This window comes from Misgurnus anguillicaudatus, chromosome 17, assembly GCF_027580225.2.
Source record: "Misgurnus anguillicaudatus chromosome 17, ASM2758022v2, whole genome shotgun sequence".
NCBI classification, from domain to species: domain Eukaryota; kingdom Metazoa; phylum Chordata; class Actinopteri; order Cypriniformes; family Cobitidae; genus Misgurnus; species Misgurnus anguillicaudatus.
Window position 1 is genome coordinate 7,435,784 of NC_073353.2, and position 22,320 is coordinate 7,458,103.

At 36.1% G+C, this 22,320-nt stretch overlaps 2 protein-coding genes across 4 annotated transcripts in view; both read left to right on the top strand.

The window, feature by feature from the left end:
- The window catches only part of LOC129452268 (cyclin-dependent kinase 16), a 37,989-nt gene extending 26,506 nt beyond the window's left edge, over nucleotides 1–11,483 (top strand). Inside the window, exons 11-18 of one of the 3 annotated variants that reach the window (XR_012358248.1) lie at nucleotides 1,420–1,517; nucleotides 3,199–3,298; nucleotides 6,443–6,485; nucleotides 6,873–6,963; nucleotides 7,187–7,264; nucleotides 9,356–9,448; nucleotides 9,664–9,751; nucleotides 9,849–11,483. Coding sequence is in view for 2 of the 3 variants with exons in the window: in XM_073854898.1 (XP_073710999.1) it covers nucleotides 1,420–1,517; nucleotides 3,199–3,298; nucleotides 6,443–6,485; nucleotides 6,873–6,963; nucleotides 7,187–7,264; nucleotides 9,356–9,435 (490 nt within the window). In the remaining variant the exon portion in view is untranslated. Of the gene's footprint in view, nucleotides 1–1,419; nucleotides 1,518–3,198; nucleotides 3,299–6,442; nucleotides 6,486–6,872; nucleotides 6,964–7,186; nucleotides 7,265–9,355; nucleotides 9,449–9,580; nucleotides 9,635–9,663; nucleotides 9,752–9,848 lie in introns of those variants that run through there. The other 2 variants (XM_073854898.1, XM_055216024.2) reach the window with 2 other exon arrangements.
- A 1,832-nt stretch (nucleotides 11,484–13,315) lies between these two features.
- plbd2 (phospholipase B domain containing 2) lies at nucleotides 13,316–21,797 on the top strand. The gene is made up of 12 exons (XM_073854899.1): nucleotides 13,316–13,537; nucleotides 13,956–14,049; nucleotides 14,146–14,304; nucleotides 16,283–16,378; nucleotides 16,472–16,691; nucleotides 16,946–17,040; nucleotides 17,127–17,287; nucleotides 17,385–17,480; nucleotides 19,367–19,438; nucleotides 20,231–20,383; nucleotides 20,519–20,681; nucleotides 20,974–21,797. Exons 1-12 carry the CDS (start codon nucleotides 13,368–13,370, stop codon nucleotides 21,142–21,144), a joined length of 1,650 nt encoding a protein of 549 aa, XP_073711000.1. The 5' UTR covers nucleotides 13,316–13,367; the 3' UTR covers nucleotides 21,145–21,797.
- The last annotated feature ends 523 nt before the right edge of the window (nucleotides 21,798–22,320 follow it).

Consider the following 22,320-nt stretch of genomic DNA (forward strand, 5'->3'; position numbering starts at 1 on the left):
AATCACAGTTGGGGGGCGGGACAAATATCACAACAACCAATCAGTGCATCGTACAATGACTGATCAACAAAGCAGAAGTATCATAGCAACCAAAGCGTTGGCAAGCACCCACAGTTGGTCTCCGTCTGCCATTTTCAGCCGCATTTAATCGCTTTGGTGTAAGGGTTTTTGCGGTGTTTGGGTCATCTCCTGTGAGTGAAGTGATGGGGGACAGAGAAGAGAGGAGAAGGTTGAGAATAGTTGGCAACTGTTGTTGATCTTATTTTGAAAGTATGCTTTATTGACTGTCAAGATGTTAAAGTAATATTCCATTTTCTTAAAAGAAAAATCCAGATAATTTACTCACCACCATGTCATCCAAAATGTTGATGTCTTTCTTTGTTCAGTCGAGAAGAAATTATGTTTTTTGAAGAAAACATTGCAGAATTTTTCTAATTTAATGGACTTTAATAGACACCAACAATTAACACTTAACTCAACACGTAACAGTTTTTTTCAACAGAGTTTCAAAGGACTATAAACAATCCCAAACGAGGCATAAGTGTCTTATCTAGCAAAACGATTGTCATTTTTGACAAGAAAAAGAACAAATATACACTTTTAAAGCACAACTTCTCGTCTAGATCTGGTCGTGATGCGCCAGCATGACCCCACGCAATACGTCATGACGTCAAGAGGTCACAGAGGACGAATGCGAAACTCCGCCCCAGTGTTTACAAGTGTGTTGAAAGAGGACCGTTTCTACGTTGTTGTATGTCAACTGATACTAATTAATTTCTTTGTGTCAGTTAATTGTTAACAATGGTCCGCAAATGTGCGTTTTATATATGTAACACGTGACCTCCCTACGTCACTACGCATTTATGTTAGGTCGCGCTGGACCGGACCTAGACGAAAAGTTGTGATTTAAAAGAGCATATTTTTTATTTTTCTTGTCAAAAATTACAATCGTTTCGCTAGATAAGACCCTTATGCATCGTTTGGGATTGTTTATAGTCCTTTGAAACTCCGTTGAAATAAACTGTTACGTGTTGAGTTAAGTGTTAATTGTTGGTGTGTATTAAAGTCCATTAAAATGAGAAAAATCCTGCAATGTTTTACTCAAAAAACATAATTTCTTCTCGACTGAACAAAGAAAGACATCAACATTTTGGATGACATGGTGGTGAGTAAATTATCTGGATTTTTTTTAAGAAAATGGAATATTCCTTTAACAATAGCCTAGAAAGAGAAGAGACTGATATTTGCTGAAGTCAGAAGAGTCACTTCCTCTCTGCAGCCCTGAGTTTGGTCCAGTGGTTTACTGAGTCTGATCTTCTGCACACAGATTCTGGCCTACGGTAAACAGAAAAAAACAGCATTTTGCATGTCATAGAAACGCTAATGTCTGTTTGTTTGCTTGTGTGTCTGTTATCACAGGGGTGTAGGTTGTATATTCTATGAAATGATCACAGGACGGCCTCTCTTCCCTGGGTCAACAATCGAGGATGAACTTCATCTTATATTTCGTATCTTGGGTAAGAGCTATAACAGAATGACAAAATGTTATTGGTACAAGTATGTATATGTATATATATATGTATATGTGTGTGTGCACGTGTGTGTGTATGTATATATATTAAATAGTTGTGTGTGTAGTAAAACAATAGAAATGCAGTTTAGAAACATTTTGAGTCCCCATTCCCTTACCTCACAGTGCTTTGGTTCACTGCCTGCTTTCCCCCGTTTACCAAACACACACACAGAGAAAAAAGTTCTTCAATAATTGTGTAACTTTAGAAGTCGTGATTCTCTCCCTTTAATACAGATGATGCTGAGTAAATTAGAAATTATATGATAGAGATTATAATTTTGTTTAGTAGCTTGTTTAATACCATTATTTGTTGGATGATAAGTCACCCACTATAACTAACACAGCAATAAGCCCAAGTGTGAACTGATATTAGGCTAATACTGTAACCGCTGGTTTCACAGACGAGGCTTAAGGCTAATCCTAGACTAAAATACATGTTTGAGGTGTTTTAACTAAAAATAACTCGCACTGACAGATCAGCAATGCCATTGATTTGTCTCAAGAATACACACCAGTAACTCTTACAATCTTTACAATAGATTAATATGGGGTCCAGCTCCTTCAAGTTCAATGAATGTGCATCCATCTTTCGCAAAAGTAATCCACACGACATCATAGGTAAAATAAGGGCCTTCTAAGGGGAAATTGGTGCGATTTTGTAAGAGAAATATCCATATTTTAAACTTTACAAACTTAAATAACTAGCTTCCGATAACGAGAGTATTAGTGTAGTGCCTTCACCCTCCGCATTTGTCATGCGTCAATCAATATACGTCATAAACAATCCATTTCTCTCTGACGTCGGGATCCTTCAGATGCCTTACAAAGACATTTTCGTTTTCCACAGCCAGCAACAGCACAATATTTCTCTGACATCACAATCTTACTTTTATTGCAATATATATGTTATTACTGTTATTATCATAATTTTAGACAGCAATAACTTTAGACTTCCTTGTGTTGCTCCTTTGATACGATGTGATGATCAGTGACATTTGCTCTTGGGTGGAGGTCATGAAAATAAATTTATATTGAAATGCCATACGTATAGCCAATTAACATTCAGGTTTTTCTGGAGAACGATTACATAAATGCTTTCGTTATCAATTTTCGTTATCAAGGAGGGTGTTTTATAGCTACAGTATGAAACTTACAGGATGCATTGATTATACCAAGACCTCTTAAATGTCGAAAGATCACTTGGAATTTAATTCTTCAGTTCATGACCCCTTTAAATCTCAGAATCAGTGTGAACTATTACGGCCCTTTATATAATGAACAGAATAAAAATAACTAAATGTAGTGTAATGTATCTATGCCTACTAGGCTTTATTTATTGAAAAAAATTGTGATTCAGTTGTAGTTTAGATTATATAATTCTGTGTTAATAAAGATGTTATACATGAACAGATTATTTGAGATTTTCAGGTTTCATCTTTCTTATGTTTTCAGCAACTCAACTTAATCTTTTTTGAAGGATTATATAGGCATTTACTGACTTGAAAGCTTTGCCATCACATATTAAACTGAATTCGACTTTATAGCTTTATTTATGAGTAGCATGTACATTGTTTGTCAGTGTCTGTAGTGTGATTGTTTGATGATGGTCATTCTGTCATCTGCAGGTTCTCCTACTGAGAAGTCTTGGCCAGAAGTCAATGACAGCTTTTATTCGTACAACTTTCCTCATTATGAGGGTGAATCTCTCATCACTCATGCACCCAGGTATGTTTCTCATCACATTGGACTAATGTTGTGATATCCAGATGTGTCAGGCCCATTCAACCCCCCCCCCCCCCCACCATTCAAACTGCATGTGCCCCCTCAGATTTTTGAGCCAAGTGGATTTTGCATGCAACCTCAAATCCAATGAAGCATCTTCAACTTGTTTTATTGGCAAAATATGTGCAGTTCTTCACTTTACTCTGAGATTTTTACTTTTTTAATCAGGTGCTTTTTTTCTGGTTGCAATTAATTATTAATGAATTATACAAATCCAGACGCAACAGAAAAGCACTGGTGCCATCATTATGCACAGACACGTTGCTGCTGCATTTTGTGATACGTTTGCAGCACTCTCAAAACGCAGCAGCTACCATAATGTTCAGTTTACCCTACTTGTGTACAAAGATGATGGTTCAAAGTCCATTTCTTAATGTTTATATCTAGATTCACCTCTAGAGGGGGCGTGGAATCACATATGTGCTCTGACTCTGAGGTCAAATATATAATTTTATATATGTGTGTTTTTATATGCTAGTTTTTTTAGTTGCATGTTTTTATTGCAATTAAATTGAAATGTGAAAATAAATAAAAAATTACAGCATTAACATTAAGATCTATTTACGTTGCACGTCTTTTTATTCCCTGATTTGCCGTGTTGATCATTACAGCCAATCACAGACATGACCGATGAGCACATTAATGTAATGAGTTGTCGGTGTAAAAGTGTATTTTGCATTAATGTGCAATATAGCAATCAAATTAACTCCTAAGTGCTTCTTACCTTTGTTTCTGTATAGTCCATGAGAATATGGCCTATAAAAAGGTTTGAACTCTTTCCCCACCAGCGTTTTTTTACTTGCCAGCCAGTGCCAGCATTTTTATAATTTTCACAACAGTTTTCATTACATATTCTTTAAATATATGAACATACAATATATCAAATCAAAGAAGAACAAACCCTCTGCTTTTGAACAAAAAAACCCTGTTTTATTCTACCTTTATTTGTTCTCTTTTTATCACTTTTCAAATATGGGTAGGTTTCTTTAAAAATAGATAATAGCATTTTTGTAAAGGATTTTTGTTAGAGATCAGATTCAGAGCAATGATCAAAACATGCACTGAGGTTTTTTGTTTCTGAATCCGTAGAAGCTTTAGTGCTTTATAAGTTGGGTAAGAGCGATTGGTGTAAAAATTTCTCAACACATTTGTTAAAAAATGAACAATCCATTTCTCTCTGACATCGGGATTGTTTTGAAGCCCTACAAAGACGCTCATATATATATTTGTCTAAAATTGCAATCTTACTGTCATTACAATTTTATCATGCTTGTAAACACCTTGTTACAGCCCCTTTTGAGTTGCTCCTCTCACTGAACGTCAGTGGGCGGCACCAACGATATTATAATGTGCTGTGTCTTTCTTTGGGGCGGGACATCTATCTATCGTTATGTATGCCACAAATCCAGCCATTTGTCATTGTTGTTGTTTTTGGAGAAAGTTACATAAATGCTTTAATTATAGATTAGGAGGGCGTTTTAAGCTATGAAAGTAGCAGGATGTAGTAATGATACCAAGACCTGTTATATGTCAAAAGAACAAGGCATATTTCATTCCTAATGTTGACCCCTTTAACTCTTTCACCGCCATTGACGAGATATCTCGTCAATTAAGAGAAAACGCTTCCCCGCCAATGACGAGATTTTCCGTCTTTCCGCAATACCGCTATTATCCACCAGGGTTTTTAAACCCGGAAGTATTGCCCTATGGCAAGCAGCTGCATGTCCGTAGCTGTGTCTGAAACCGTTCCCTCGTTTACTCATTCACTATTCCCTATATGGGGAATGACAATTGAGTCCACTATATGGGGAAGAAGCAAATAAAAATGAGTGAGCGATTTCGGACACTGACGCAAATATCATGCGTCAGAGAGCTATCGCAGAGATTCATCATAAACACCTGTGTGGCTTTATTGATTGTGCTGTGAAATGGTAAAGTTTACTTTCTTACTGTTTTTCACATTTGTCATGTTTATTGTATTAGTTGATAATAAAGAGAACAAAACAACTGCTGATAATATTTACTTACTGCTGTTTATTTATTGTTTAATAAAAATGTGTATTAGATTTTAAATAAAAGATAACGCAATTATTTTTAATTTGTTTATTTTCAAAAAGTAGAAAATAACTGACAACAAGAAAATGTTTGGTGTTTACTGTCAGTATCCTTCAGCTGATTCAAGTTACGCGTTCGTCTCCCGTTGCATCATGGGAAATATGAGTGAACGAGTGTACATCGAATGTACCCTCAAAATCAGAGTGCATTGTGGGTAAAAAGTAGTGAATGAATGTAGGGAAAGTTGTTCACTCAGGTTTCGGACACCACTACAAAATGGCCGACACCCGATATAGTGCACTATATAGTGGATAGGGAGCGGTTTCAGACACAGCTCGTGTCTGTTTTAAAGATCCCTCTGAATGGGATCTCTATGAAAAGTCCGTCACAAAAATGGAATTATCTCTGCTTTTTGCTCAAAATGTGGTGTTTTTGCAGAAACCTACCCATATTCAAAAGCTGATTACAAAAGAACCACTAAAGGTAGGATGAAACGTTTTTTTTTTGTTTGTTTGAAAGCAGAGGGTCTGTTCTTTCATTTGGTATATTGTATGTTTATATATTTAAAGAAGAACATTTTCTGTAAGGCATTCAACTTTGGTTAAAATCATGAAAAACGCTGGCGCTGGCTGGCAACTTTTAAAAAAAGCTGGCGGTGAAAGAGTTAAAGGTGGAGTCCACGATGTTTGAAAGCCAATGTTGATATTTGAAATCACCTAAACAAACACGCCCCTACCCCAATAGAATCTGGACCTTCTGTTGATAGACCCGCCCCACACATACGCAACCCGGCAAGGATGTCGGTTAGTAGACACGCTCCTTACTGCTGATTGACTATAAGTGTGTTTTGATAGTCGGCCGGTCTCCTTTTCCAAAGCGTTTTTCAAACATCGTGGACTCCGCCTTTAAGATATCAAACAGCAAAGTGTCCTCATAAACACATAACTAGTGCATTGTGTGCAAAGTACGTGACACTGCCGTGAAACACGTGTTTCACATGTGTTTATAGCATGTGTTTTCTGTGTTTTACAGGATTGGCAGTGACGGCCATGACCTCCTGTGCCAGTTGTTACAGGTAACGCCAGGAAGTTTTTATAGTTGTAATCTTGCACTTTGAAACCTGTCTCCAAGCGTTATTCAGTTTCCAGTTTTCCATCTTTGTATTTTGACTGGAATTGAACCCATGCCCCAATTGGTTATTATTTAAAAGTATTTTGCAGTAATACCATATATGCTTTTTACTGTTAAACTGCTTTGGAACAATGAAAAAAATTTGTGAAAGTTTTGAATAAAACTAAACACTGAAAAGTGTGTGTGTGTGTGTGTGTGTGTGTGTGTGTGTGTGTGTGTGTGTGTGTGTGTGTGTGTGTGTGTGTGTGTGTGTGTGTGTGTGTGTGTGTGTGTGTGTGTGTGTGTGTGTGTGTGTGTGTGTGTGTGTGTGTGTGTGTGTGTGTGTGTGTAGTTTTCAGCGAGGCAACGAGTTTCTGCAGACGTGGCTCTTCAGCACATTTATTTTAGAGATCTTGGAGACAAAGTTCACGAATTGGCTGACAGTGAGTATTTATTACTACTTCTCATTATCAGTCCTTTTTCAAATTAGTGTTTGTCTATTATTTTAAAGGTTAACCATAGTAATAGAAAGTACAGTAAACAGTAGAGATTCCTGAAAGTGAATTCCTAATCCATTTAACATTTTACAATCTCTGTTCAAACAGTAACTTTGACATGTGTTTAGTAGGCATTTCACATTTTGACTGTTAATCTCTGTCACATCAGCTGCTTCAATCTTCTCTATCAAAGAGATTCGTCTACAGATGGATCCAGGAAAACGCATCATTCCTCACAGAGAGTCAGGTTGTTTGTCACTTCAGCTTCTGTACACTAAACAAAAAACTATCAAATATAGCTATAAAAAATACGACTGTACCCACTGTTGAGTAAACGAGATGTGTCTGTGATGACAGTAGGGTTTTACCTTTGGGCACCCAGTTGTAACCGAGACGCTCCCTTTATATCAGTCACTCGATGTTGTGTCAATGATGACACTACAATGCAAAAAAATGATGTGTTAATTTTTTACACATTGTGTGTGTCATGCCATTTAAGGCGTTATTTCATGTTCAAATAAATGAAAGGGACAACACAAGTTGTGTTAAAAACAGTGACTGGAGTAACGGGTTATAAAGTAATTCCGTTACTGTAATTCCACTACTTTTAGCGGTAATGAACATGTAACAAAGTTTTTTTTTTTAAATCAAGTAATGCAGTTACAATTAGTGAAATTTAAATTAGTTGGTTGCTCGTTTTCCTCTATTTTGTGATAAATGAACACTTGCAGACAAGACATTTCTGATCTGATGACGCGGGACCGTGGTGGGCGGCACAATGAATAATAACACAGAAGGTGTGTTAGTATAGGGACAACACATTTAATGTGTTGTCCCTGAACTAACACACCTTCTGTGTTATTATTCATTGTGCCGCCCCCCATGGTCATACGACGTAAGATCAAAAATTGTAATGCGTTGCTCCCATCACTGTTTTTAGCACAACTTGTGTTGTCCCTTTTATTTATTTTGGCACGAAATGACGCCTTAGATGGCATGACGCACAGAATGTGTAAAAAATTAACATATGCAGTGTCTTGACGTTGGGTGATGCGGGCACAGGGGAGCCTAAGCGTGCCTCAAGTAAACTTTCTGTACTGTGGATAAAAATTATGTATATATAAATACACACACATGCATGTATAAAAAATCTATTTTTATATTAAGTATTTATAATTACGGTATATAAAATATAAATTATATATAAATATAAAAATGTATATACACATGTAAATATTTTATATATATATATATATATATATATATATATATATATATATATATATATATATATATATATATATATATATATATATATATATATATATTTGCATCTGTGTTTATTTATATATATACAAAATTATTATACACAGTACACATACATATATGATCTAAACAAAAACTTTTTTTCGCAAACGAACGATTATTCTCATTTTGCAGCCCTACATTACTCTAATCATTAGTTTTAAGCAGCATGATGTTGATCAATAGATGGTTCTGACTTGGTGACGTGAGAGCTGACCTGCATGTAACACAAAAAAAGTGTTTTGTTCTATATAGCTAATTTTGCCCTTCATGACAACTTTGAGGGGGGTAAAACATTTTTGTAACTCATCCGTTTAAATTATATCAATCCTTAAAGGCGTGGCCGTTTGAGTAATGGTTGAACAGCCACTGCTTTCACTAGAGTCATGCTAGGCGTGCGTGGTTTCAGCATCCAGCCACTTCAGCTTCAACCACGTCCCGCCTCTTTACCCATTTTCGGATATCCGCGAGTCATCCCACATGAAAAAATACTATAGTGTATTATAGTAAAATTACCATAGAAAAATGTAGTAAAATTACTCTAGTAAATACTATAGTGTTTTTGAACCTTACTATAGTAAATGTACTACAGTAAACTGTATTAAAAGTACAATAGTAATTTATAGTAATCTAGCTATAAAAAATGAAGTAAATTACTCTAGTAAATACTATAGTGTTTTTGAATCATAATATAGTAAATGTACTACAGTAAACTGTATTAGAAGTACTATAGTAATTTATAGTAAACTAACTATGGGAAATGAAGTAAAATTACTCTAGTAAATACTATAGTGTTTTTGAACCAAACTAGGGTGACGCGCGGCCAAGATAGCGACGGCAGGCACCGCCTACTTTAAGTTTCAAAAACGATCATCAGAAACCTATAGGTGACGTCACGGACACTACGTCCATCTGTTTTTTACAGTCTATGGTTTTAATCCCTTCAAACGTTAACTGGAATGTCAGACACATACACACACACAGAGACACACACACTGTATATGTCATCATGCCTTCTGTATTATTTTAACAGCTCTTTCTTATCGGATGGGTTCGGCCCCACCTGAACATTTTCCAAATGAAGGAATGAATCGTTTCCCCCTCTCCTCATAAACTTGCTCATGTGGTAAATAAACTTTCTGTAGCATATTTTTTCTTTGTGTATTTAAAGAAGATGTCTTCTATTGTGTTCTTTTTTTTAAATTGCTATCTGCATATTTTTGTGTACAAATTTGTTTTATATTAGTTATTTGTCAAGTATTTAGGCCAGTGGTCACCAGCCCTGTTCCTGGAGATTTACTCTCCTGCATACTTCAACACACCTGCCTCGAATGTTTTTAGGTAGTCATGAAAAGCTTGATTGGGGTTGGAGCTGAATTCTGCAGGACTGTAGATCTCCAGGAACCACTGCGTCACATCAAGCACATGTGTAAAATAAAAATGTTCAAGTTTAAATTGAATTCAAATTATCCACTGCAAAAAAAGTGAAATAAATTAGCTTATACTATCATCTAATTTGTCAACAGATCACCTAGTTGATGGTCAAGATGGCGAAGAGGAAGAAACGACAGCGCTTTATCATATTTAAACAGAAGTTGGATGAAGCCTGTCGGACCTGAGCAAAGCAGAAATGTTTTCACTTCAGCACTGTTTCTTCTCCAGATCGTGTCAGATGATCTTAATATACAGTAAAGAGAAAAGAGAGAGAGCAGCAGTCTTTCTCTCCCTGTGTGTGTGTTTTTGCAAAATAAGCCGTTTACCATCATTAACATTTTCTGTGTTTATTAATTATATTAGATGCGTTTTATTCAGTCTCTGCTCAGGAGAAATGTCATCATCAGAGTGTTTTGGGTATACTTTACTCTATGTGATGATGATGATGTCACACTGAATGCAAGCCCATTGCTGCTATAGGGAAAAATACAGCAATATGACCTTTACGCAACATGCATACTCCTCTTCTGTAGCTATTATTGGAAATGTGATATCCATTTACTGTATGCATGTACAGGTTTTGTTTTTATTCACTAATAGAGATTGACTGTCATGCACAGGGATTTGTGACCATTACTGTATGATGGAGTCGAGGCTGTAGTGTTTTAGTATATAAGGCTTAGCTCTGGTAACCTGAAGTTTTGATGGTTACTGGTCGTGAGAATTTGATCATGTGTGCTGGTCAAGAGAAAAGCGTCTGCTACATGACTACCTACACAGAGTATTCACATACAGATACTAAACACATATACAGTATGCATACTTAGCATGTGACTCAGGACAAACACTGTTACACTGATGAAGAGCTTTAGTCGTAGAGATCCTGAAGAGGTCTGGAAACAGGCGTGGATATTTTACTTATTTACTACTAAAATCTAAGAAATGCGTTTTGCATAAAAAATATTGAACCATTTCAAGTAAACTAGTAAAATATCCTGATGCATTACATTTTGAACTTTAAAAAAATAGCTTAATTGTTATGAAAATGTCTGGTACAAAAGTACACTTTATGCAAATAGTTATTTGTAAGATTCACTGAAGAAAGGATCAAAAGAGACTTAGTTTGACGTTATTGTTTTGCATTTTCTTCATTGTGTTATACACATGTGTCATAAAGATTGATGACTGATGTGGACAATGACAGTACATATAAAGCTATGATGTACTGTAATATTCATTAATGCTGAATGTTATCCGCTTACATAGCCACTCGTTCACAGAAGATCTAGTGTTGTTCATCTCGATTTGTGATTTAGGATTTTTGTTTTCAGATTAAATAATCCTAAAGGCAATAATAGATGAGCTTTAGTCAATTCCCATTTTTCCTGCTTTTTGCAGGACAATAAAAGTCCACACAGATCATCGTATTACAGCACATATCCAAAAAAATCTCCAAATACTTTTTGTCTTAATTACAGTATGAACAAAACATTCGTTTTGTTTGTATGAGTTATTGCTATATTTGATTGAAATAAATGCCACTTGTTTTGATACTGTGTTTTTATTGCAATGATATTCCTATATTCTGGAGAAAGGAAATGTTTGTGATCGCTGTGGATTTCCTATAATGAGGTCTGATCGAAGTCACACACACTTATAAACAAACACAATCTGACTGATTTAATGACATAGATTCACGCTACAGGCTGGATATCTTCATGACTTATTCAAATGTTAATGAAGGACATGAGAGATGGATCTGTGCTTTGCCCTTTAAATAAATATTGGTTAGTGTGAACTGTGCCAATCACTTTAACACATATTGTCTGTTTGTAGAGATGCACAACAAAATAAATCAACTGAAGACTATCTGGAATAGATTACTGACATGAACCCAGCTCAGAATAAACACTGCCTTACTGTTGCCCGTTCCTGACACTAGCAGTGTTAAATTCACTTCATTTAGTTATAGTTTATTTTTATTACCATCTTAAACGTTTGCGTATGTGTTTTATTAATTACTGTGATGGGTTAAATGTAGAGGTTATTGCATGTATGAGTTACCATACAATACCATTTTAGACACACCCAAGCTGTCATATAATGCAACTTATTCAATGCACTAGCATTATGTTGAAAAGCATTAAGAAGTAAATATTGCCATTGAAGAAACAAAGAAAAATAAACATTTAAAGGGACATATAATGAAAATCTGACTTTTTTATGTTTAAAGGATTAGTCCATTTTCTTAAAAAATAATTAATAAATAAATAATTTACTCACCAAACCACCATGTCATCCAAAATGTTGATGTCTTTCTTTGTTCAGTTGAGAAGAAATTATGTTTAATGGGCTTTAATGGACCCCAACACTTAACTCAACACTTAACATTTTTTTTAAACGTTTTAAAAAGACTCTAAACGATCCCAAATGAGGCATAATGGTCTTATCTACCGAAACGATTGTCAAAATATATATGCACTTTTAAACCCCAACTTCTCGTCTATCTCCAGTCCTGTGAAGCGCCGGCGCGACCTCCCGTAATTGCGTAGTGATGAAGAAATGTCAAGTAATACATATAAGAAATGCACATATTCGGACCATTTTAAACAATAAACTGAGACAAAGACATTAAATAGTATCATTCCACATACAACAAGGCCGCAACGGTCCTCTTTCTCCACACCTGTAAACACTGGGGCGTAGTTTCGCATACGTCATCCATGACCTCTTGACGCGATGACGTATTACGTGAGGTCGCACTGGCGCATCACAGGACCGGAGATAGACGAGAAGTTGTGGTTTAAAAGTGCATATTTTTTATTTTTAAAGTCCATTAAAATGAGAAAAATCCTGGAATGTTTTCCTCAAAAAAACATAATTTCTTCTCGACTGAACAAAGAAAGACATCAACATTTTGAATGACATGATGGTGAGTAAATTATCTGGATTTTTTTTAAGAAAATGGACTAATCCTTTAAGTGCTATAATTGGGTTCAGTCCTTTTATCAACCTAGAAAATGTGAAAAAGAGCAACCAAGTACTTTAGTTTTAGTAAACCATTATCCGCAAGCATGTGAAAAAATAGGTCTTTGAAATTTGGCTCCCCTTGTGATGTCAGCAGGGGGTAATACCGCCCCTTAATCTGCACTATCTAACCACTGCACTGCCATTTAGTGCAGAGATCAGCTCATTTGCATTTTAAAGGACACACCCAAAAACGGCACATTTTTGCTCGCACCTAAAATGTCAAGTGGCAATTTTAACTTGTTATAATAAATTATCTGTATGGTATTTTGAGATATGTATTATATTTGTATCGCTTGATATTTTGGAAAATATATAGAATATATAATAAAGGGACTTTTTACTCAATTAAAATAAAAAGATTCCAGACTGTGAGGTAAACTAAACGCTAAATTTATTAAATGTTATTAAATAACATTTTTAAATGGGGGAGGGAGGGGGCACGGGCACTCAATCTGTCCCACCCTTACCTCGTGATTTAGTGCAGTGGAAATTACGTCAACGTTCAAAAGTCAGACTCAGACGTGACTTTTATTTTGGCATCTGTTATTGTGAAGGAAAGTCACAGGGTTGTCAGGTGATCAATGGCGCGTCATCTGTTATTTGTGTATTTGTTTAGTGTTTTAAATGTCTCGTTTGCTCAAATCTTCTCCGCGCTGTATGATGAGAAAACCGCAAATCTAATCGTGAAAGAGGGATTTCACGCAAACTACGTCGCAGTCGCTAATTTCACCGACGACATTAATAAAAGCGGGTAAGGTTTGTACTTTAATAACTCTGTGTGTGAGAGCTTTCACTGCTTTATTTGAGTTTGATTCTTCAGCACTTTACACCGCTTTCACTGCAGTATTACAAAATATACATATTAGTACAGACAGTAGAAACAATAGAAATGACAGAAAACAGGAAGCTGTATTATACATGTTGTCATTGCAGATCTTTCATAAGATGTACATTATTGACTAACTGTATAAGTGATTGTCTGTTATATTTATATCAATGTTAAACAAGATACGAGCACATATAACCTTAGTTAATAATAAATCCATACATGTCAAGTCTCTGTTTACTCGGGGATTTCTGAATGAATCGGTTCACTGGTCCGGTGTCTGCTGTAATAGCTTTTTTCTGTGTTTTTTATAGTATTAATAATGTGTTTTGTGTTTAATCAGTTGGTCCTATCTGGAGGTCAGCACATCTCTCAGTTATAATGACTCGTTACAGTCTTATGCTGCTGGACTCGTGGAGTCTGCTGTCACATCACAGGTTTGACATCATTTCATTTAACCTTTAATCAACATTATCTAATCTATCTTCACTGATGACATTAAATGTGTGTCCCTCTGCTTTATAAAATCCTAGCTCATCTATAAACACTGGATGAACACACTGATGGGATATTGTGGTCCATTTACTCGTGATCCAGAGTACTGTCAGCGACTCAAACAATACATTAACACGAACCTTGAGTGGATCACACAACAGATGAACGCACACAACGACTCTTCATACTGGCATCAGGTAGAAATCACAGCAGCTCAAGTCATTCAAAAGAGCTGCTTCACACATTTCATACACAGATTATAGTGTCTGCTTTTTTAGCCTTATTGTTAAAGATTTTAATCTACAGTGTCAGCGAAGAAGAAAGTTTTTATATCACAAAATAAAACAGTTTTATAACACAATAAAGCACTGAGGGACTGAAAACTTTTTCCAGGTTTATTTTCAGGTAGAAGAGAGATTTGCTATAAATAAACAAAAATTTTAAAAGGGGCCATAGAATGTAAAAACTGTATTAATCTAGGCATAGATAAATAATAAGAGTTGTGTAAAAGATATGTATATCATATCATATGAGCGTCAAACATGATTGTTTCTTCCTTGCGTAAAGCCTGTGCACGCAAAGACCGCTGGAAAACAGACCAATCTCAACTAGTGATGGGAGAAACGAAGCTTTTCGAAGCTTTGAATCAATTGAACCAATAGGCTTTATGCCCAGCTGCACTACTTCCTGAACTTCAGCCAGCTCCTTGTTTCCTGTCTGCCATTATTGGACAAACTGATTAATCCAGGTGTGCCTGACCTCAGTAGTCACAACAACAATAATCAGACACACCTGGATTAATCAGTTCGAAACGCCACACTCGCTGGTGACATCTGCTGGTCAAAATGGTGTAAAAGCAGATCTGTTCAAACATTTTACACTTTATTTTACAAAATAAAAGTGAGATTTGTATTAAAACATGTTAAAAATTATTGAACTTAATTAAGACATAATTAAAAGTGTATTATGTGTTTTTAGTTTTATTTAGGGCAAACAAATCATTAAAACTATCTCCCCTTTTAATTATGCACATTTTTGTCATTAAATCTGTCTATAAACAAAAAGTTGACAAAATTGTAGTGTTATTAGTCAAAAGGATGCGTGTTTTCTGAACTTGCATAATAAAACTGACCCGAGTTCACCTAACCATATTAGACACTGGTCATTTATGATCAACTCCCCCTAGTGGTGAACCATCGGATTTTCGAAACAGTTATGACATAATGAAGCCTCGTTTGCTAAAATCACATGGCTTGGCCAGTTTGAAAAACGCTCTGAACCAAATGATTCAAAACAAAAGATTCGTAAAAGTTCAAAGCCTCCTGAAGCAGTGCTTCAAAGCGACCATCACTAATCTCAACATAACACAGACTGTGACGTTACAGTCTTGATGTACGCCCCACATTAAATTAAGTACAATGTTATTACAATGCTAAAAACAAAGTTGTGACTGATCTAGTGCTATATACTAGTTAATGCTATATGCTTGCGTTTAGGCTGAAGTTTTGCAGGTCCATACTGAAAAAACACAAAATTACCACCCAGAAACGTTCATTAATAATCTGAAAATAATTAATTATTCCTCAAAATCTGTATCTTTTTTGTTTACACACACACAGAGCTACTGAAGGAGCTGCTCTGTGAAACAGCCAATCAGAGCAGAGCTCAATATTATTATTCATGACCCTTTCTTAAATAAGGTAATAATAGACCATTACATTCTGGGGACAATCCTTGGGTTGTAAATGGACATGTAAAACTGTTTCTGGATCATTTTTGCACTTAATAAAGCCACATACCTTCTATGTAGAGGACAATTTAACATACAGTATCAATGGATTCTTTGGCACCTTTAAGATAAAGACTAGATTGATAGAAACAGTGTGTGAATCTCTTGTCAATGTGTTTTCAGTCCTGAAGTTACTTTAAACTTGAACTCTTTTCTTTTAACTGCTGTGTAACACAGAGATGTTATAATGTAGTGAATGAAGAAAACTGAACTTCTTGTTGTTGATAATAAATATATTATTATTCCAACTGAGCCTCCAGAGAGGCATTTTTATTTTCTGTTTTATTTTTCAGTAAGGCAGAGATAACTGTATGATGGGAAACTGCAGGAATTTATACTGTAATACAAGTCTTCTTAATGTTAAATCTGTTTGACGTTGTTTTTAGGTGCGTCTGTCTTTACTTCAGCTGAAGGGTTTGGAGGACGGTTATAATGGACAGGTGGATTTTCCCATTGGAAACTTTTCCATTGACCCGTTTGGCTTCATGTGAGTACAGAAATGCACGCTGCTTATGCCTCATTTTTTTATACTCAATATCTTTATACTTTATTCATGCATTATATCTCTTGAATGTTTCATACTGTTTCAGTTGGGTGGAGATTTGGAGGATCTGGAGGCTGCGTTGAATAAATCCAGTCAGGCTCGTGCCGTCGGCTCTGGCTCGTGCTCCGCTCTGATCAAACTCCTGCCGGGCAACAAGGATTTACTGATGTCACACGATACCTGGAACACCTATCAGTCAATGCTGAGGATATTAAAGAGATATAATTTTGCCTACCGCACGTCTCCGACCGGTAAATCCATGTTTATTTATACATAAATATCACAAAAAATAAAAAAACACACACTGACACAAATGATGTCTTGAACAGCCTTTTATAATTTCACCTGCAAATGTATATCTAGACACAGCCCAGGCTTTAATCATATAGCAATAATGTACAAATTTTACTGAACAAAATTCTGAATGATAGGATTATTGGTATGTCTATGCACTGCTTTAATATAATAATGATTGTTATGTTATCTTTGATTGTGGTGACCGTAGAGAAGAGCATTATACCTGGAAGAATTCAGGCCTTTTCTTCTTATCCTGGCAGTATTTTCTCAGGCGATGATTTCTACATCCTCAGCAGTGGTTTGGTACAACACACGCTGTTCAAAGTTATTTGGTACATCATTATTAAACTTAATCATAACAGTAAAGTCACGTCATGTCTTTTACTTAGGTTACTATGGAAACCACGATTGGCAACAGTAATGATGATCTGTGGAAATTCGTGAAACCTCAGGATGCCGTTATGGAGTGGCTGAGAAACATCGTAGCGAATCGACTCGCTGAAAATGGACGAGCGTGGGCTGACATCTTCAGCAGTTACAACAGCGGAACATAAATAGAGTAACTCTTTATCTTATAGACGATGAGAACGTGAAAATGTAGACAAAAGATGATGTTCGAACAAAACTAAATCTGCTTGCTTTGACAGATACAACAATCAGTGGATGATAGTCGACTACAAACTCTTCGTCCCAGGAGAAGGACAGATGAAACAAGGCCTTTTCACAGTCCTGGAGCAAATACCGTAAGTGTTCTTAAACATTTTGGGACGGTTTTTGGGATAGGGTTTATCCTAGTCCCAGACTAAAATGCATGTTTGACCTGCCTTCATTTAAAAACACCTTGCATTGACACATCTTAAAGGAATACCTCACTTTCTTTAAAAATTTTTTTGAATATTTACTCACACAATGTCATCCAAAATGTTGATGTCTTTCTTTGTTCAGTTAAGAAGAAATTGTATGTTTTTTGAAGAAAACATTCCAGGATTTTTCTCAATTTAATAGACAGGGTTCCCACGGGTCCTTGAAATCCTTGAAAGTTTGTGAATCTGGGGGGAAAATTCAAGGCCCTTGGAAGTTTTTGAAAATACATACATGGATACAGGTCATTGAAAGTGCTTGAATCTGTATTTTACGCAAGAAGTTTAAAAAAAAAATCCATATTATTCCCTGTGTATTGTAGGATAATATCATAAAATTTCTAGACTTTTTAAGCACACGTGCTAAACTGTTCGCTTTTAATGCTTATATCTTCTGTATGTGAATGTTGATTCATACCAAAATGCTTTTTTGTATAGTTGTGTTTGACACATGAAAACGTCTCGGGTTACGTTGTTCCCTGAGAAGGGAACGAGACGCTGCGTCTCCCTTGCCATACTTCCTGCGTCCCTGTAAGGCCGTCTTTGGCAATATTTCAGATAGCGATATACTTCCTGGCTCCTGCGTCACCCTGTCTTTGTCATTAAGCCTCACCATTGGTTGAATTTGATACACCCATTCAGAGGACTTACCCCTGGAGGCGTCCCCAAAGTGTCACTGCAGTGACGCAGTGCGAATTCCCTCGAAAGGGAACTGTAACAATGTATCTTTAAAGGTAACACAATGTAACCTTGCTCTCACTTGAAATATGTCCCCACATTTAGTCATTGAATTTGAGGGTATTGGACCTGAAAAGTCCTTGAAAGGTCCTTGAATTTGAAGTTAACTAAAGTGTGGGATCCCTGAATAGACTTTATTGGACCTCAACAGTTTATGGTTTAAATGCAGTTTAAAATTGCAGTTTTAACGCAGTTTCAGAGGACTTTCCAAACAAGGAAAAAGGGTCTTGTCTAGCAAAACGATTGTCATTTTCATCAAGAAAAAAAATGCACTTTTAAACCACAACTTTTCGTCTTGCACTGGCCATGTGACGTGCCAGCGAGACCTTACATAATGCGTAAGCACGATAACAGGTCACACATGAAGCATGCAAAACTACCGCCCCAGTGTTTACATGTGTGAAGAGAGAGGAGCGTTCAGACGTTGTTGTATTTTGAAGGATACTAATTAATGTCTTTGTGTCAGTTTATGGTTTAAAATGGTCCACAAGTATGCATTTCACATTTGTGACGTGTGACCTTTCGATGTGCTTACGCAATTACATGAGGTCGCGAAGGGCTGGTGCAAGACGGAAGTTGTGGTTTAAAAGTGCTTCTTTATTTTTCTTGCCGAAAATGACAATCGTTTTGCTAGATAGGACCCTTATGCCTCATTTTGGATCGTTTAGATCCCTTTCAAGCTGTGTTGAAACTGCGATTTTGGACTGCATTGGAACTGTAAACGATTGAGGTCCAATAAAGTCTATTAACGTGAAAAAAAATCCTGGAATGTTTTCCTCAAAAAACTTAATGTCTTCTTGACTGAACAAAGAAAGACATCAACATTTTGGATGACATGGGGGTCAGTAAATTATCACATTTTTTTTAAGAAAGTGGAATATTCCTTTAACATATAAAAGTGCCTTTGTTTTGTTTTTTGAAGGTATGTTTGTAGAAATTGTAAAGCATTGTTTAAACAACAGTCCATATCACATCAGCATACAGATATTATTGTGTAGCTGAGCTGTTTTTGTGTGTGTGGTTTCTTTTAGCGGTTTGATTATAACAGCAGATAAAACTGAGGAACTGTTGAAGACGGGCTACTGGGCGAGCTACAACATACCGTGAGTATGAAATCTAAAAATCAAACACATTATTTTCTATGACTGTAAACACTGATGGCGGCTGTCCGCTGTGACTCTGAGCGCTGCTCAAATCCCTGCCACACCACTTACATAGTTGAACATTAAATAACATCATATTTGTCCCAAATTGTTAATTATTAACATCGGCTGCTAACGCGCATACTTTTAAATAACCATAACTTGTTCTACCGATTTTTAAATGGTTTGGTTTGTTATAAGAGGTGTACCTATGACACTGCATACTTATGAATAATGTTCATGAAACATGTTCAAGCATCCTGAATTAAAGCCACATTAACAATGTTTGTAAGAAACCAAACCATTTGAAAATTGGTAGAAAATCGAGCAAGTTATGGTCATTTATAAGGACATGCACCATTAAAACACAATGCTACAAGTGAACGAGCTGCCTGAGGCAAGATGGCTGCCGGTGATGATGTAAGAGACTCTACGCTGCGTCCCAAACCGCATACTTCCATACTATATAGTAGGCAAAAAGCACTACTTCTCATACTCTTTGCCTACTATATAGTATGGAAGTAGGCGGTTTGGGACGCAGTGCTAGTTTTTATTATACATATCTATGGTAAAAACTACAACTCCCATCATCCCACGCTCTATCACATCATCATCAAGCTGCGGTTGTTGTTGTTTAGTGACCTCTAGTGGTGAAAATGTCATATTGTGTTTTTTAATGTTCCTGTGGCAAGCTCATCTGTGTTTGTACTCTGCACATTAAAGTGAAATCTAATAAAGTGTTTGTTGTTGTAGGTATTTTGAGGAGGTCTTCAATGCGAGCGGAGGTCAGGAGCTGGTTCAGAAATACGGATCTTGGTTTTCCTTTAGTGAGAATCCAAGAGCGCAGATTTTCCGCAGGAACCAAACTCTCGTTACTGACATCGAGTCGATGGTGCGTCTTATGAGGTAAGAAAGCTCTAAAACATATCAGGCCTTTATTCTTCTTGGGGTGTTTTATAGCTGTTTAGGTACATTTGCGATGCTTTTCGTTGTATTTTTCTTTGTAGTGCTTTTATCTGTATACATGTCTCTCTTTGGCAGGTACAATAACTACAAGGATGACCCTTTGTCCCGTTGTAATGAATGTGACCCAGTTCAGAACGGTGAGAACACCATCTCGGCCCGCTCTGACCTTAATCCTGCCAATGGCACATATCCATTTGGGGCTCTAAGACAGCGGTCGCATGGTGGAACTGACATGAAGGTAAATAAAAAGTTATAAAGATTTTGACCTCACCCTGTGGTCTGTGTGGGTCTTAACACCCCAGTATAGTGATGGGGACACTATTCTGTCAAAAAGCACCGTCCTTTGGATGAGACGTTAAACCGACGTCCTGACTCTCTGTGGTCGTTAAATATCCCAGGATGTCTTTTGAAAAAAGTAGGGGTGTGCCCTGGCATCTTAGCCAAATGTGCCCATTGACCTACATGTACTTATCATCCCCATATACTGCTAAATAAGTAATGTATGCCCTTATATCTTCTTATTTCTCTAGATGACGAGTTATGAAATGGTGAAGAACTTTGAGATGTTGGCTGTCAGTGGTCCAGCGTGGGATCAGGTGCCTGTGTTTCAGTGGAGCACCTCACCATACAGCAAACTCCTTCATATGGGTCATCCAGACCGCTGGGACTTCCACACCGTTCACGTCAAATGGTCGACATAGTCTGATCACAAGTGCTCATTGTGAAGAGTTTTGGGATGTATACGATTTATAACTAAAGAGAATGAATTTGTGCTTCATGTGATTTAAACATGTACACATTCCTCTGAGATGTCTGTCTGTATATATGAAATGAAAAATCAAAGATTGTTCTGTTTACTTGTTTATAGATTGTGATATCTTCAGTTCAGTTTCCTCTGTGTTTACAGGTTGAATATGTGTGATGATACTGTAAAGAGTGTTGACAACACATGAGAGTGTATTGAGAAGCTGTGTCTCTTAAGATTTTCTTTCTACACTTTATACAGATATAACGTGACACACAGATGTGCTTGGCCATAGATTTTTCTGAGTAGAAATAAGTGTGCATTAAACAGCGCTGTACAAAGTCATTGGTTACTCCTGAAAGGTGTGTCATTATTGTAAAGAGATTATTATTTGTCTGTACAGATAACTGATTTACAATTCAATGCAATAAGATTTTAAATAACATCCACAAAATGGTGGGTAATGCTGTCTATATTACATGTGTTAAGATGAATGTGTGTGTTGATCGTAAAGACAGATGTATGTTTTCAACAAAGACTAATTTGAGTTCAATTTAGTGCTGTCAAACAATTAATTGCATACAAAATAAACTTTGTTTGTATAATATATGTGTGTGTGTGTTCTGCGTATAATTGTTATGTATATATAAATACACACACATACGTGTATACATTTAAGAAAATTTTTATTTATATACAGTACTATGCAAAAGTCTTAGGCCACCACCACCACACTTCTTGTTTTAATGTCCATCCATATTTATTTTTCAATCTATGATTAAGAAAATACAGGAAATATGTACAAACAATAAATAAATACATGTTCAGGACTAAATGTCTTCTTTAGGCATCGTCTGTGTAAAAGACTAATTTCTTTAAAATTAGAAAGACTGAGAAACAATTATATATGATCACTATAACATTGCAAAAACAACAAATCTAATTCTGGCATGGTGGCCATAAATTAAAAAAAAATGTATATAAAATATTTGGGCTGTCAAAAGATTAATCGTGATAAATCGCATACAAAATAAAAGTTTGTTTTTGCATTATGTATGCACTGTGTGTAATTATTTTGTATATATAAGAGGACATCATGCAAAAGCTTAAGCTTCTGGGTTCTTATTTATAA

Excerpts from the sequence above, each read along its gene's own strand:
- plbd2 (XM_073854899.1), top strand. The coding sequence starts at position 13,368 with ATGGCGCGTCATCTGTTATTTGTGTATTTGTTTAGTGTTTTAAATGTC. Across the intron at positions 13,538-13,955 it reads GACGACATTAATAAAAGCGG|TTGGTCCTATCTGGAGGTCA; the intron begins GTAAGGTTTGTA and ends GTGTTTAATCAG. Across the intron at positions 16,379-16,471 it reads TTTCCATTGACCCGTTTGGC|TTCATACTGTTTCAGTTGGG; the intron begins TTCATGTGAGTA and ends TCTCTTGAATGT.